The sequence below is a fragment of the Sphaerodactylus townsendi genome, linkage group LG03, assembly GCF_021028975.2.
Source record: "Sphaerodactylus townsendi isolate TG3544 linkage group LG03, MPM_Stown_v2.3, whole genome shotgun sequence".
NCBI classification, from domain to species: domain Eukaryota; kingdom Metazoa; phylum Chordata; class Lepidosauria; order Squamata; family Sphaerodactylidae; genus Sphaerodactylus; species Sphaerodactylus townsendi.
The window spans coordinates 11,777,527-11,794,443 of NC_059427.1; the positions used below are offsets into that span (position 1 = coordinate 11,777,527).

At 47.2% G+C, this 16,917-nt stretch overlaps 2 protein-coding genes across 2 annotated transcripts in view; both read left to right on the top strand.

The window, feature by feature from the left end:
• Positions 1 to 12,801, top strand: part of LOC125428785 (E3 ubiquitin-protein ligase TRIM7-like) — a 30,387-nt gene extending 17,586 nt beyond the window's left edge. The window contains exon 7 of the mRNA XM_048489430.1: positions 12,197 to 12,801. Coding sequence (XP_048345387.1) covers positions 12,197 to 12,714 — 518 coding nt within the window. The 3' untranslated portion in view covers positions 12,715 to 12,801. The remainder of the gene's footprint in view (positions 1 to 12,196) is intronic.
• The window catches only part of LOC125428893 (tripartite motif-containing protein 10-like), a 120,848-nt gene extending 107,896 nt beyond the window's left edge, over positions 1 to 12,952 (top strand). Inside the window, 1 exon segment of the mRNA XM_048489600.1 lies at positions 12,798 to 12,952. The gene's annotated coding sequence lies outside the window, so the exon portion shown is untranslated.
• The last annotated feature ends 3,965 nt before the right edge of the window (positions 12,953 to 16,917 follow it).

Sequence of the window (16,917 nt, forward strand, 5' to 3'; positions counted from 1 at the left end):
CAGGCAGTCCCTTCTTGTTCTGAGGAGGATGTCTGTCAGGGTGAGAGAGAAGGTGAACTCTGAGGGGATGAATTGCCTCCTTCCACCTGCCTGCCACCATTTTGGGAGAACGGTTGGTGGGCATCGTCCCTTGAGGGCCTTTCAGAATCCTCCTCATGAGAAGCACAGTGGATTTTCCCACCAGCTTTCCAGGTTTCCCTCATTTTCAAGGTGCTGCAAATTATGTATTGGGGGGAAAGCTTGTCTTGCACCACTTCGGCAGAACCAGTTGTTGAAATGTTGCTTGTAAACAACCAGTTGTTAAAGTATTTGAATCCCACCACTGAATAGCAGTATATAAAGACAGACATCTGGAATGCCATAGTGCTGTTTTCCAGTTGCTCACACATAATTGGTGTTTGATGTTTGGGAGAAGAACTGAAACTCCATTCAGCCAGTCCAAAGTTTCCGCTTCAGCTTGTTCTGCTGCCTCCTTTGCTGTTGCTCAGATGCACCTTTCTGGGCAGGAGACACAATGAAGGCAGATGTTTTCTAGCGCTGTAAACTGGACTGGGGAGCTTCCGTTTGCCGCAATCATGTACGCAGGTTGAATGCTGGCTTAGCTCAGTTTTGCTCCCTGTGTGTGTGCCTGGTTGTCTGATGTGCCTTTGTTAAAAAGTAATTATCTAGACTGTTCCATTTGTGACAATATATAGGGGAAGGCATCAATATAGTGATATGCTATGACTGACTTTTGTTAATTGACAAACCTGGGTGGCCCAGTGGAGCAAGGTAGGCACTTCTGAGGGACTGAAAGAGGGAAATTGTGGGGAAACTGCCATGCAGACATCCCGTTGTTACTGCGCTTTATCAGTATCTACACTAGCAGCAAGGAAACCAAACAAGCCCATCCCTTTGAGGAAACCACCACTGAAGCCGCTGGGTCTCTCCAGAAGACACAGAGATTGTGAAGGGAATTGAAATCCTGTTCTGTCTTCCTTCCCCCAAGTTACCTTTGCTGGGAGACACCTTGAATGAGAGGATTTCCTAGAACAAATAATTGAAGTGGTTGTTGGTTTTCCAGGCTGTGTGGCCGTGGTCTGGTAGATCTTGTTCCTAACGTTTCACCTGCATCTGTGACTAGCATCTTCAGAGGTGATACAGGGGTGATACCCTTTGAAGATGCCAGCCATAGATGCAGGCAAAAGTTTGGAACAAGATCTACAAGACCCCGGCCACACAGCCCAGAAAACCCATGACAACCAGTTGAGTCTGGCCTTGAAAGCCTTCAACAATACAAATAATTGAAGGTTGGAATGAGCAGTAATGTCATCACTGTGGTACAGGAATATCCCTAAAACAAGAACAGAATTCATGTAATACCTTCATTATTATTTAAATTGGCTTAAATTACACTACATATTGTGTAAGTTTTCAAGCACAACCGGCTGGATGTTACAATTTTTAAAAATACGGAAAGGTGAAAGGCCGATTCTTCAGGCTGTGGTGAAAAAGGTCTGATCTCGCAGGCGTCCTCTAAAGGGTACAGGAAGGCCTTTGCCTTCATTCTGTTGCTGACATGATATTAGCTTGCAGCACATTCTTTGAGAAGTTGTGTTCAGTCCAGTCTTTGATCCTTCCATCATTCCAAAGTTGTCCCCAGAGCCACTTGAGAAACGCATCTCCCTGGCAGGCGGAAAGCCACGGGAACCCCCTTCCAATCTGTGTTTTCTTCAGTGTCAGTAAGAGCCAATTTAAGTTTTGAGATGTGTCTCAGATCAGGAGTAAGAACCACAACCCGTTCAACCCATTCTGTGCCTCTGCTCCTTTTCATGAGATTTGGGTGTTTGTGTAAATGCTCTTTCACATGTGATTTCTTTCCAAAAAATATCCACGGTTCTCTTCTGTCTGAAGGTTAACTGCTTGGGATAGGAGATGGTAAGAAATGGGTTGTCTTCCTGTGGGTTTTTTATTGTGCCTTTTATCTGCCTTCACTTGAGGTGCACCCAAAGGCTACTCTGCCTTTTAATAGGTCAGGAGAAGGCAGGAAAGGGTTTAAGGGGCGGGAGGAGTCCATGGCGATTCCAGACTCTGAGAATCGACCCAGGTCTCTAATTCTGGGTCCCTGAAAAGTAATTGACCTAGGGTCGATTCCTCACAGTTACTCCCCACAGCAGCCAAGGCCGTTCCACCGGAGCTGAGCACACAGGACGGGATCACCTCAGCACCTCTTCTGCTCTTCGTTCTCGATTGGCTGTTGTGTTACGGCGGGAACGTGAATGTGCGTTCCTTTTTTTTTAACATAACGGCAATGTAGCCACAAAGCAGTGCTCTACATAGCTAAAAGCCAGTGGCGTTCCTCCCATTGGGCAAAGTGGGCAGATGCCCAGAGCGCCCCTTGTAGCGGGCGCCAAAAATGCAGGTTCGTTTGTGGGGGTTTTCTATTTTCAGTGTTTTTTCCATTTTGGCCTGCAGGGGGAGCAGTTTTTAGGCTAGCATGGGGGTCGGGAACCCGCGGCTCACGAGCCGCAAATGGCTCTCGCGAGCTTGTGGTGCGGCTCCCGGCCCCTTCCTGGGGAGCGTGGGGAATCCCCCCCCTTTGCAAAGAGGGGGAGAAAAAAGCGGCGGCCGGCAGGTGTCCGTCCGCGGTTTGGGAGAAAGGGAGGGGGGTGGCCTGGGCGCCGGTCTCCCTGCCCTGTCCCCGGCTGCTCTGGGAGACATTTGGCCCGCACGAGGGGCAGCGGCGGCTTCTGCAGCCTCTTTCCCACCATGGCAGAGCTGGGGAACTCTCAGCTCTGCCATGGAGGGAAGGAGGTCTGCAGAAGCCGCAGCCGCCGCCTGTCGAGCAGGCCAAACGCGCCCAGAGCAGCCGGGGGCAGGGCAGGTGCAAGGCAGCCTTCTTGGCTGGGATCCGTGGGGGGGGGGGTCCGTCCGCCGTTTGGGAGGGGAGGGGGTGGTGTATTTTTTGTTAATTTTTAGTTATTTTCTTTTAAAAGTTAAAAATGTGTTCTTTACATAAATAAAATATTTTTCTCTGTAGCACTTCATGGATTTCATAAGCAACACACTATAATTGTTTTATACAAAGTGTAAAGGTAAAAAAACCAAAATACACAGTGTTATCTTCATTTTAAATGTCAAAAAGTATTTGCGGCTCTATGTGTTTTCTTTTCCGTGGAAAATGGGTCCAAACGGCTCTTTGAGCATAAAAGGTTGCAGACCCCTAGGCTAGCAGCACCAAAATTTCAGAGATGTTTCGGGAGACTCTCCTGATGCTATCACCAGGAAAAATCCATTCAGATAATTACGGCCAGGTGAAATTCACAAATAAGGGCGACCTAACCCCAAAATTTCCAAGCACCAAAATTTCAGAGATGTTTCGGGAGACTCTCCTGATGCTATCACCAGGTTTGGTGAGGTGAGGTTCAGAAAGTCAAAAGTTATGGATTCCCAAAGGGGCTGCCCCATCCCCCATTGTTTCCAATGAGAGCTAGTTAGAGATGGGGGCTACACCTTTGAGGGTCCATAACTTTGGAACCCCTGAACCAAACTTCACCAAACCTGGATGGTATAATCAGTAGGGTCTCACGAAGATACTCTGAAATTTTTGTGCTGCTATCTTAATAATTGCACCCCTGACAGCAGGCACCCCTAAATTTCCCCAGATTCTCCTTTTAAATCCACCCCCTTCCTGCCAATGTTTGGTTTCTTTCTTTCTTTCTTTCTTTCTTTCTTTCTTTCTTTCTTTCTTTCTTTCTTTCTTTCTTTTTCTTTCTTTCTTTTATTCTCTCAATGCCTTTATTATTATTATTATTATCATTATTGTAGATTTCACAGCTGCCAGATCTTTAGTTGGTTGTTGGCCTTCATTATAATTCCAGCACCCCACCCACCCACCCCCATTGGGGCTGGGGCTCTGCTTGCTGCTCATGCACAGCCAGGCGGGGCAGGCTTGGATCCCAGAGGGCGCACGCAGCGAGCTGGTGTGTGTGTCTGTGTGTGTGTGTGTGTGTGTGTGTGGGAGGTTAGGGTTCAGTTTTTTAAAAAATATAGCCTTAAGTAAGCCTTTCCCCCTCCTCAGCCTTTCCCCCTCCTCAGCCTTTCCCCCTCCTCCCCCTCCTCAGCCTTTCCCCCTCCTCAGATGCTGCAGTCACAGAGGTCCTTTTCTGGCTTTCTATGCATTGCAACCTCCAGTTTACTTTCAGTCTGTGAATTTGTCCTCTCCAGATTTTCAAAGGTAGGGCAAAACCTGGAGCAGATCACAGATCTGGCACATCAGGTCTTCCATTAGGGAGCAACCATGCAGGGAAATCCATGTTCCAGGATTGCAAACGCCCCATTTGGGGAAGTGGGCGCAGAAGCCAGGAGTGGGGATCATTTTTCCTTTCTCCCAGATTTTTGCAAAGCAACACTCTGTCTGTTACGTTAAAAAGGTACATCGTTTTAATAAAAGCCATCGCTTGTTGGAAGTTCTGGAAGGAGATCTCAGTGCACACACACACCCCTTTCCTTTTAATGTTAATAAATTAAAGGGAGGTAACCAGAGTTCTAAAACGATCTCAGAAATCTCATTCTAAAAGTGTATTGAAGACTGGAGTTGCTGCAAATGGGTGGGATTACTACTGTATTATGCTAAAGCAAGACATTTCTTTATTTTAAAAGTTTGGGGGAGGACACCCTTTTATTTCTACTGGGGGGAAGGGAAGTTTCTGCATAGCATGCCCAGATGCTGATTCAAAACAAAGGATACAAATATAATACATAGAGGTATTATTTATTACTACTGTTTATATTCTAATATTTTAGCCCTATGTGGGAAGTTTAATTTTTGTTGGCCATGCCTCTTGTCCCTTAAATGAGTTGTTAAAAATATAATTAAACTTCATATCTTAAATAAACTTAAATATAATTAAACATCATATCTAATCATTAATTATGAATATTAGGAAGTTATGGGATTAGCAAAGGGCAGCCTTTCATGTTCATGAATTATAAATAGATTGGTTGTTGTGGGTTTTCCGGGCTTTTTGGCTGTGGTCTGGTAGATCTTGTTCTAAACGTATCGCCTGCATCTGCGTCTGCCATCTTCAGAGGTGTATCACAACACACTTCTCTATGGGATACACTCCGAAGATGCCACCTGCAGATGCACGTGAAACGTTAGGAACAAGATCTACCAGACCACGGTCACCAGAATCCGGCCGTGAAAGCCTTCGACAATTCAGCTGAAGTTCTTTGCAAATGAATGCCAGTGAACTTTAGCTTTGCTATTTGTGCACAATGGAAAGAAATATATATAAACAACATTTTCTTCCCTAGCATGACCATAACAGTCTATTTTCCCTAAGGCTGGTACAAGAGTCCCATCTGAAATAGAAGAGCAGAGAACTATGTGTTGTAGAGAGATTTATTTTTCTCCTGTTACCATCCTGTTACTGTTATTATGAGGTACAGTTTGGGAAATGTCTTGCTGGGGGTGGGGTTGTAACAGACCTGTGCCCAGCTGTTCCTGCACACTTGAATATTATAGCACAGAGCAGCCAAATGCAGGCTGCATTACCTTTGTATTAAAAACAGGGCCCACCTTTGACCCAGTTGAGAAGGAATTATTCTGTTACAGGGATAAGCCAAAATGTATTAAGTTTAGACTTTTATTTATTTATTTATTTATTTTTATTTAGTTATTGGATTTCTATACCGCCCCATCCCCGAAGGGCTCTGGGCGGTGTACAGCATAAAATTCATACAATATCAGATAGAGGAGCAAATCATACAAAAAGCAATAAACAAATAACATAGCTCTATCCAGCTAATAATCAATAAAACTCGATAAAACTCCATATAAACAGCGGTTACAGTTAAATAATTAAATAGTTAAGAAAGAGACATCCAAAAAATCCACCTTTAAAACCTTCCCCAAAAAGGGAGAGCAGCGGGCCCCTCAATATGAGGGTTACCCTGATGTAAACAGCACAGGGAGCAGAGAGGGGCACCATCAGCAGCTGGACACTCCAAAGCGTCTCGGGTGGAACAACACGGCCTGCTGCAGGCCCTGTGGAACTCACCAAGATCCCGCAGGGCCCGGACAGCTGGAGGCGTGTGCCCCACCCAGGCCGGGGCCAGAGCTGTAAAGGTCCTGGCCCGCGTGGAGGCCAGCCGCATCATTGAGGGGCTGGGAACCACCAGCAAATTGGCCTCATCTGAGCGCAGAGACCGGGTAGGGACATATGGGGTAATACGGTCCCGAAGGTACAAGGGTCCCAGGCCGCGTAATGCCTTAAAGGTCAAAACCCACACCTTGAAAATGATTCAGAATTCAACTGGAAGCCAATGCAGCAGGCGCAACACAGGCTGAATATGTTCTCGAAAGGTGCCCCCTATGAGCAAGCGTGCTGCTGCATGTTGGACCAGTTTCAATTTCCGGATCAGACGCAAGGGAAGGCCCACGTAGAGCAAGTTACAATAGTCTAATCTGGAGGTGACCATTGCATGAATCACAGTGGCCAGGTCCGTTTGGGAGAGGAAGGGGGCCAGCCGCCGGGCCTGACGGAGATGGAAAAACGCATTCCGGGTTGTAAGGGCCACCTGGGTCTCCATTGAAAGAGATGAATCCAGGTGGACCCCCAGGCTGCGAACAAAGGAGGTCGGCACCAATGAGACCCCCTCCCACACCGGCGGCTGGAAATCCCCAACCTCCCCCTCAAGGCCCAGCCAGAGGATCTCCGTCTTCGATGGATTCAGTTTCAACCTGCTCTGCTGTAACCAACCAGCAATCGCCTCCAAACAATGCTGTAGAGCCGCAGGGGCAGCAACTGCTCCCCCCTCCATCAACAGGATGAGCCGAGTGTCATCAGCATACTGATGACAGATCAGCCCAAAACTCCATACCAGTTGAGCAAGTGGTTGCATATAGATGTTAAATAACAGCGGGGATAATAATGCCCCCTGGGGTACACCACAATGAAGCGGGCACTTCCGGGAGGCTTGATCCCCGCACCACACTTGCTGACTCCGGTCCCAGAGGAACGAGGCAATCCGCTGAAGGACAGTGCCCCGTACCCCGGAAGCGGCCAGGTGGTGAGTCAAAAGGTCATGGTCGACCATGTCAAACGCTGCAGTAAGATCTAACAAAACCAGCAGCACTGATCCGTCTCGGTCAAGCTGCATACGGAGCATATCTGTGATGGCGACAAGAACAGTCTCCGTCCCATGCCCAGCACGGAAACCGGACTGGAAGGGATTGAAAGCCAATGTGTCATCCAGGAAACCCCGAAGCTGCTCCAACACCACTCTCTCAATTACCTTCCCCAGAAATGAAAGATTCGAGACGGGGCAGTAATTGGCCAGATCCCCTGGATCTAATGATAGTCTTTTCAAGAGTGGGCGGACCACTGCCTCCTTCAACCCATCCGGAAAGACTCCTTGCTCAAGGGAGCCATTGATGATATTCAGCAGATGGGGTCGTAACTCCGCCCGGCAAGTTTTTATAAGCCAGGAGGGGCACGGATCCAGAGGACAAGTAGTAGGTCTAACAGCAGCCAAGGCCCTGTCAACAGCGGCTTCGGAGAGCAGGGAGAACTGGGCCGAACATAACTAAGATGGCAAGGGAGCCTCCAGTTCACTAATTGTAGACAACGTGGCAGGAAGATCCTGGCGAAGCAATGTGACTTTATCTGAAAAGAAGCTCATAAATGCCTCACATGATTTGTAGAACCTTCCGATAAGGAGGTCAAAGACCGAATTATGTGAAACAATTGTGCCGGGCGAGAGCTAGCAGATGCAAGAGAGGAGGAGAAGAAAGCCCTCTTCGCCTCCTTCGTTGCCATCTCATAGGCCTTCATAAACGTCCTATAAGATGTTCGCGCATCTCCATCATGAGATTTCCTCCACACTCGCTCTAGTCGTCTAAGCACCCGTTTCATATGGTGCAGCTCCTCAGTATACCAGGGAGCCTGCCGAACACGGGGGCGTAGAGGACGCTGGGGGGCAACAACCTCGATGGCATTGGAGAGCCGGGAATTCCAGTCCTCCACCTGCTCATCGAGTGTGCCGGTGGGTTCAGGGTCCTGCAGAGCATTCAGGAAACCAAGTGGATTCATAAGTCTCCGCGGACGGGCATAAATCCTCCCCTCGCCTAGACAGGGGCAGCGGGGCAAGTCCATCCGCACCTTCAGGGCATAGTGGTCGGACCATGGCACTCTGTCAACAGAGGATATGACCATGTCAACCCCCAACCCAAAGACCAAATCCAGCATGTGACCGGCCTCATAAGTGGGGCCAGAGCTTACCAAGGAGAGGCCCAGTGCCGCCACGGATGACATTTTAATGAATTTAAGATGGATGTTTTTAGTTCATCTGTGGTTTAAATAGTATTTAATGTGATGATTTTATTGTTTATTATATACTGGAAGCTTCCCTGAGCCTGGGAGGGGAAGGGTGGCATGTAAACTGTGTAAAATAAGTGCATTGAATAAATAAAGTAGACTGGAATTACGTAGGCATTACTACCAGGAAAGCCAGTATGATGAAGTGGTTAGGATCTGGGAGACCCAAGTCTGAATTCCCACTCTGCTATGGAAACTGGGCCAGGCACTGTCAGAAGGGGATAATGTTGTAAGCTACTTTGGGTCTCCCAGATCCTAACCCAAAGCTTGCACTGCATATGACCTGACAGACTCTATAAGCTCTTTGAAAAATTTAGTGTTTTGGCTATCTTCACGTTCATGTTTCTGCTTGTTCCTTGATTGTATGCCAAGCAAGATTGTCTTGATAGTCTTTGAAACGGACCACAAAGAATCATGTTTTTACGCAATGTGTGTGATGAGGTAAGTGTCAGACTCTTGAATGTGGAAATAACAGAGACCATAGGATAGTCCAAAAGCAGTTTATTCCATGCGAAGAGTAACAATGTATAGCAGGATCTGAGCTAGAGAGCTCAGATCCAGGACTTATATCTTTCAATCCCCCCCCCCCCGTTTCACCCCACACCAAATGTCCATTACAGTTTCTACTACTACAAAGCTACAAAGAACCTGGGAACCTTTCACACCTCTTTGAAGATGGGCTGGCGCCAGGAGATTGCTAGGAAGGGAAGAGGGAAACAGGAAAACAATTGCAAATCACACACAGCAAGACATGGTCCTGACAGTATGCCTTGAAGAGTGTCAGTTGATGGGCAGAGTTAAGGTAGAACTGGGAAAAGCAGTTAGAGCCTGGAACTGGGAGAGTTAAGACTAAGAGCATTGTCAGTATTAAAATTCAATGTGTGCAACTACTGTGAAAAACATGACTTGAAATTTGTCCCTGTCCTCCCTCCCTCGCTCCCTGGCTCTGTGCTGTGTTTCCAATGCTGGGGGGAGGGAGGCAATTGGGGGTGTTGGATATAATTCAATAAAATGTTTTCACAGCAGTAATAAAACATTGAAAGCTTTTTGAAAATGTAGTCAAGAAATTTTATTTCTGCTGTGTGGCATGGCCCCATTGCTGTGTTCAGATTTGTGAGTTGGGGCATGTTCTATAATGTGCTGGTGTCTTTGAAATGACCTGGGGCAAAAACAAATCATTGTTTCGTCATGGTGGGGGAGGGCAGCCACCCATGGGGGTGGGGGCGCAAAACTCAGATTTTTGTCCCTGGGCTCCATTTTCCATAGATACGCCTCTGTTAAAAGAAAATATCACCTTCTACTTTCAGTTTTGTAGAGGCTAAGTTCTGCCTCACGAGGGAGGGCACTGGGCTTGAAAACTGGCGAAAGTACCAACAACAGTACTGGAGGGGAGGTACAGGAAAATCCAGAGGCGGAGTGAGGGGGAACTGCACCTGGGGCGCGCAGACCCTGCGCCCCTGCCACAGCACTGCCCACCCTGCTCCGGAATGCCCCGCCCCCAGAATGCCCAGGCCACGCCCCCACCGCGTCACTCCCCACCCGGCTCGTTGACCCCACCACCATCAGAACCTGTCATCTAAAAGTACTAACTCTTTTTACCAATTAGTATATAAGTGTCTAGATACCTTTGGAGAATTTTATCTGTTTCCCTGTGTATACCTCCAGCTGTTCTGGCATCATGCTCTACCCAAGTTTACTGTCTGTGATTGTCAGGAATATGTTTTGTGGCCACGATGCCCCCATGTATGGAATATGTAGGGCTCACTCTTTTGCTCCCAGTCCTTTCCTTACCAAATCACACCTCCCCCCTTCCCCCAGGCCTCCTCCTGCAGATCATGTCAGCCCCTCATTTATTTCTCATTGGCCAATACAGGCTCCCGAACAATTTACAACAGGGGTCCTCATATGGCCCGGGGGCCAAATGTGGCCCCCTGAAGGCATTTATCCGGCCCGCCAGGCATGGGGGCGATGGCTCCATTCATGTGCAGTGAGGGCTTGAGGGAGAGGAGGAACCGGCCCCAACGGCTGTTGATTGCAATTACATGATGGCACCCCCAAATCTCCATGAATGTTCTGACCCAGAGTTGGAAACCTTACATGTGGCAACTCCTGCTCCGCCCTTCCCTCTCGGCTACTCCATGTGTTGTTCTCAGGCTTTCTGTTCCGGCTCACTCCCATTGGCATCAGCCAGGCTGGCGAATCGCTCGCTGGCTGCTAGGGAGGAAGAACCCAGGAAGATACCTGATCCTGGGTTAGATGGAATGCTTCATTGGGAAATTTCTGCTTTTTTTTTTTACAGGGGAAGGTATTCCACAGCCTCCCCAACAATATTTGGAGCCCACCCTGTACTTGACATACTTTGGTCACTGTTCTAAAAATAGACCCTGACAGAAAGGCTGAAAGGTGAAATCAAACATTTTACAATCATTTGTGCATAGGAATTTGTTCATAGTTTTTTTTAGTCCGGCCCTCCAACAGTCTGAGGGACAGTGAACTGGCCCCCTGTTTAAAAAGTTTGGGGACCCCTGATTTACAAGATGCGATACATCCCCTTTCTGAGGCCACTCCTCCTGTTTCATGGTCCAAATTATTCAGCTGGGTACCCGTTTTTGGATGGTTACATATAATTGTTAAAAGTGTGCTCTCTCTAGGTTTTTTTCAGTTTTGTTTGTTGTTGTAGCATTACTTTGCTGTGTTGCCTCTGTCAGTTCTCCCATTCTTCCTCTCATTCAACCCCCCTCCCTACTGAAGTCCCCCTTCAAGTGCTCTCTTTTGTTTCAAGTACAACTCCGTTTCTTAACCATGACTCCCTCGCTCTGCTTGGGCCATGTTTGAGAAGGGGGCAGTTATGTGAGCACATGGTTGCTGGCTGATTGATTATTGCAAAAATGATTTTATAATGCGAAAAAGCATGCTAAGGTTCTTTATTCAATCCTAGGCCTGTTTCATAGAGAAAGATTCTTTTCACTTGCAGTAATAACCAACAGCTGATAACAGAGTTATTTAGGTCAGTCACTCTGTAGAGTAGAAATGATACCTTTACAGGAGGTCGCCATGGTAATGTTGAAAGGGGAGGGAAGAGTAACTTGAATACATCTATTGTTAGGACATTGATTTGCTGAAAGCGTAACAACAAGAGAAAATTAATTCCTACTTCACTATTAAACTGATTCTATAATAGAAATATGTATACTTGTTACCTAAGAAAGAACAGTAAGTAATGTTAGCATACTTTTATAGAAAATAAAGGTTAAGATTCCTTGTTTCACAAGAGAAATCATGTTAAGTGTAAAGGAAACTTAGTTTTCCTAATATAAGGCCTTACAAATGACAGTTGACAGGAGATGCACCATGCTAAAACAAGATATATAACAAGAGCTTTCACTTAGAGGGAAAATGTAAAAATATACTTTCTTCTCAAAAGGTCAAAATGACCACTAAACAGTACGTGGGAAAAAGGCTGAACGTTGCTGGAGTCAGCAAAACCACTGTTTTAGGAAGATACGTGTCAGAAACTAGAAAACAAAGATCCTGATTAAGGGAATAGATGCAAGTCAAACAATTCCCCACTTTACTGAAGGTTAACAACTGCTTGGGGTAGGAGATGGTAGGAAGTGGGTTGTCTTCCTGTGGGTTTTTTATTGTACCTTTTATCTGCTGGAAGTGCACCAAAAGGCTGCTCTGCCTTTTAATAGCTCAGGAGAGGGCAGGAAAAGCTTAAAGGGGTGGGGGGGAGGCCATGATGGGCAGGAGAAGGAAGCAGAAAAGGCCAGAGGGAGAAATCTCCCAGCTGAAAATCTTTCTCTTCTTGTCTCCTCTTTTCCTCCCAACAGCAAATGTGACTCTGGATCCAGACACGGCCCATCCCCGACTCATCCTGTCTGAGGATCGGAAAAGTGTGAGACAAGGAGAAAAAGCTCAAACTCTTCCAGACAATCCTGAGAGATTTGACACTGATAGTGTTGTTCTTGGTCGTGAGGGATTCACAGGAGGCCGCCATTTCTGGGAAGTCCTTGTTGGAAAAGATGAAGGATGGGCTGTGGGGGTGGCCAGGAAATCTGTGAGGAGGAAGGGACAGGTTATCTTCATTCCTGAAGGAGGGATATGGGCTGTGCGGAAGTGGGGAGGGTACTACAGGGCTGCCAGAGAAGGCTCTTATATTCCCCTGACCCTGTGTGGGGAGCCCAAGAGGATCCGAGCCTGTCTGAATTATGATGGGGGTTGGGTGGCCTTTTTTGACGCTGACCGAGGAGCCCTGATCTATGAGTACTCTGGAGCCTCCTTCTCTGGAGAGACCCTCCTGCCCTTCTTTTGGGTATCTGGAAAAGGCCACCTCAAGCTTCCTTCTTAAGGCCTTCTCTTCACACGCGGAGCATTAAAAATATTGTTTCTCAGAAGCCCCCCCTTTAGTCCTGTGAAGGCCTCTCCAGGCTCCCAGCCACCAAAACTGACTGGAGTAAAATGGGGACATTCCCCCCCCCCCCATTCCCCAACATTCCCGTTTTTTCCTTTGTATCTTATATGAAAATAAGAGTAACATATTTCACTTCATAAAGAATAGCAGGCTGGTTGAGGACAAGGAGAGCTCTGAATAGGGCACCACCTGTTAGGATTCGCCTCTTCTCAGCATTGCCTTTCTGGAGGGCTCTGAAGATCCTTTCCCTGCCAAGGTTGCTACATTCATCACAGTTGTGTTTCAGACACCAGTAGCTGAAAAGATGTTCTGCTTATAATAAAGTCGTGTTGCCTTGAAAACTGGTCTTTCTGGAATTGTTTTTTTGGAGGTGGGGTGGTGTATTTTCTAACTTCCAGACAGTCAGAAGTGTGCTGATATTTATTGACTGCAACCATCTCCAGTTGAAGAGAAAAATCAAGGGAGGGATTTGCATAGCCAGAGTCCTGCTGCCTCGCATTAAAAGCTTCTTATAATGTTTTTGAGTCTCTCTTTTTTTCATCCACACGGCTGTCTTGCTCTCCTTTAATTTCCATTAGTATTATGTTGTGATTTAGCAAGTGTCAGTCACACAAGTAAGCTAAGCAAGAGTTTACTGCTAGTATGTTAAGTAGTTGATGATGTCACAGCTTAATTAGAGAGCATGCTGAATAGCTATTGGCTAGTTAGCTGGAGAGCCTGATAGCAACATAACCAAGTCTGTATAGTTAACTTCTTCTCCTCCTATAGAAATCCTCTAGGAAGCAGCAAGCAGGCAGACAGAGAGACAGCTAAGTGATAGGACAGTAGACCAAATGTATATAACCTTCTCTACTGCACGTAATAGATAGTAGTTATTTTTCCTATTGTTATAGCAACAAAGACTCTGACTCTGTTATTCCCTGCAACTCTGCTAACTCTACCAAAGAGCACATACATCTATAGGGAAGAATCTGGGAGGTGGGTAAATGGGGGAGCTTCTTCCATCCTTCAGTCAATAATGATGCCTTTCCCTTGACCAGGGAGCTCTTCTAAAGGATCCGAATCTGCCTGAACTATGAAGTAGTGGGTGGAGTGGCCTTTTTGACGCTGACTGAGGAGCCCTCATCTATGAGTCCTGTGGAGCCTCCTTCCCTGGAGAGACCCTCCTGCCCTTCTTTTAGGTGTATGAAAAAGCCCCCCTCAAACTCTCTTCTTAAGAGAGCATCAATAAGAAAATATTTTTTTGTGAATGGGCCCCCTTTTTGAGTCCTGTAAAGACCTCTCCAGGCTCCCAGCCACGAAAATTGACTGGATTAAAATGGAGACATTTCCTCCCCTCCATTTTCCATCATGCCTTTCCCCCCTTTGCATCTTGTTTCGTAGGGGAGTATATAATACTATGGAGCCCATGCTCTGAAACAGCCTCTCTCTCCAGGGAAACTAGTTTCTGTCTTCTGAGGATCAGTTGTCATTCTGGGAGATTTCTAGGCCCCACCTGGACACGGACAACCCAGTGTAGAGCTAAATAGGAAATTGAACCCAGGCCTCATCAATTCAAATCTACTACATTGTGCACTGCAACAAACTGGGTCCTGGTGTTTATAATCCTACTAATATGTTATCTGTTCTGCAAGAAAATCTGCTGATAAATGGGCCCAATCGGGTGGGTGTCCCATCAGAATAGAATAGAATAGAATAGAATCTTTATTGGCCAAGTGTGATTGGACACACAAGGAATTTGTCTCCGGTGCATATGCTCTCAGTGTACATAAAAGAAAAGAAAAAAAGAAAAAGAAAAGAAAAAAAAAGAAAAGAAAATGTTTGATTTCTTTCATCCCCCTCACTTGACCTGCTGGCCACTGAACAGCCACCCTTTCCCTCGAATGTGCCACGCCCCATCTTGCCTAATTGGGTGATGCCTGCCACAGACAGAGGGACAGACACGTGTGTCCTTCTGTTATAGATTCCAGAGTACAGAAAAAACAGGTCCCTCCCTGCCCTGAAGAACTCACAATGCAACCTTTGGCATGAGGGCCAGGAGGAGGGAGGCTGCAGGGCTAAAGGGGAAGAATCTAAGTGCCTTCCAATTTCTGTCAGGTAACTAAGCTTTGCGGTTGTGCCGAAGAGTTCGGGGGAAAGGCAGCCTTCCAGGGAAGAAAGGGGGTGATGCGAAGTCCTACCACAGTTCTTAGGAGGCAGCGCAAAATATCAAGGGCAGGGCGAGGGGGGCTGTTGGGGGTTGCAGGAAGCCTTGGAGCAGCAGAGGGGAGGGTGTTGCATCAAAATGTCCAAAGTCCATGTAGTGCCTTTTATTATTGTAGTTGGTACTAAACATTGTGTAAGCTTTGGAGCACCCCAGTGGTTTTCATCAGGCAGGAGGCTACAACCTTTCAAAAGACAGAAAGGTGGAAGGCAGATTCCTCAGGCCCTGAAGATCTGATCCCTCACGCAGTCTCTGAGGGGTGCAGGGAGGCCACGGGCTTCATTCCATTGCTGACGTGAGATTACCTGACAGCACATTTCTTGAGAAGCTGCGTTCAGGTCAGTCTTTGTTGTCACTAAAATATGGAAACAACCTTCAATCCTGAGAAGAAACTGGGCATTTAAGCTGTTTCTTGCTCAAAAAACGGTTCTGGTTGAGGCCTAGAGAGGTGGAAATCTCTCTTCCACTGAAAATCCGGAAGTTGAATGTGTCCTCTTCCACGGGCACCAGAGTCCACCTTGCAGCTGATAAGATTCTCCTGTAAATCATGAACTGTGAATTGCAGATGCCAAACTCAGTCCCTGAGATGCCCAGAGCTGGGCGTGTGTGTGGTGGCAGTGAAGAGCTCTGCGAGAGCAATCATGTTGAGAAAGACGAGGAGGAAAAGGACAGCTGGGACTCACTCTGCCGTCATTGGATCCAAACAGTGTAGACCTGCAGAACTCTTATCAGGTGGTAAGGGGCAGGGTGTAATGAGTCAAACTGTAGCCCTGAGCAAAACCTGAGTTGGATGCCCCCCACCCATGGGCAGCCACTCCACCACGACCAATTTTTTGGCACCAGGACATTGGTGCCTGCAGGGGGTGCATTTTTAGACATATCAGCACCAAAATTTCAGCGTATCATCAAGAGACTGTCCTTATGCTACCCCCCAAGTTTGGTGAGGTTTGGTTCAAGGAGTCCAAAGTGATGGACTCCCAAAGGGGGTGCCCCATCCCCCATTGTTTCCATTGGGAGCTAATAGGAGATGGGGGCTACAGTTTTGAGGGTCCATAACTTTGGCCCCCCTGAACCAAACTGCACCATACCTGGGGGGTATCATCAGGGCAGTCTCCTGATCAGATCCTGAAAGTTTTGAGACAGTGCCTTCAGAAATGTGCCCCCCCCCCCCGCCTGCAACCCCCATTGACAGCAATGCAATCAAAGGGGGTGCCCCATCCCCCATTCTTTGCTAAGGAGATGGGGCTACCCTTTTGATGGTCCATAACTTTGGACTCCCTGAACCAAACTGCACCAAACTTGGGGGGTGCCATCATGACAGTCTCCAGATGATACCCTGAAATTGTGGTGCTGATATGTCCAAAAATGCACCCCCTGCAGGAACATCCCAGAAATTTGCCCAAGAATCTTTGTTCTGTATTGAGTTTTCTGCATTGCTGTCAATGGAGGTTGCAGGCTGGGGTGGGGCACATTTCTGAAGGCACAGTCTCAAAACTTTCAGGATCTCATAAGGAGACTGCCCTAATGATACCCCCCAGGTTTGGTGCAGTTTGGTTCAGGGGGCATCCAACTCAGGTTTTGCCCAGGGCTACAGTTTGACTCATTACACCCTGCCCCTCCCCACCCGATAAGAGCTCTGCCGGTCTAGACTGTTTGGATCCAATGAAGGCAGAGTGAGTCCCAGCTGTCCTTTTCCTCCTCGTCGTCTTTCTCAACATGATTGCTCTCGCAGAGCTCTTCACTGCCACCAGAGGCGGTTTCCCGCTCTTATAATTAGCAAAATCATGATGAAGTATTATGCTTCTTGCCAAGGCTCAAGGGATTCCCCTCTAAAGATGGCCTTTGAATCTAAGATAAAATTTAGAACCAAGTGCAGTAAGCGGGGGTTTTGTTTTGTTTTGAGCCTGTGATAGGTGCTGCCCAAACATTTCCTCTGC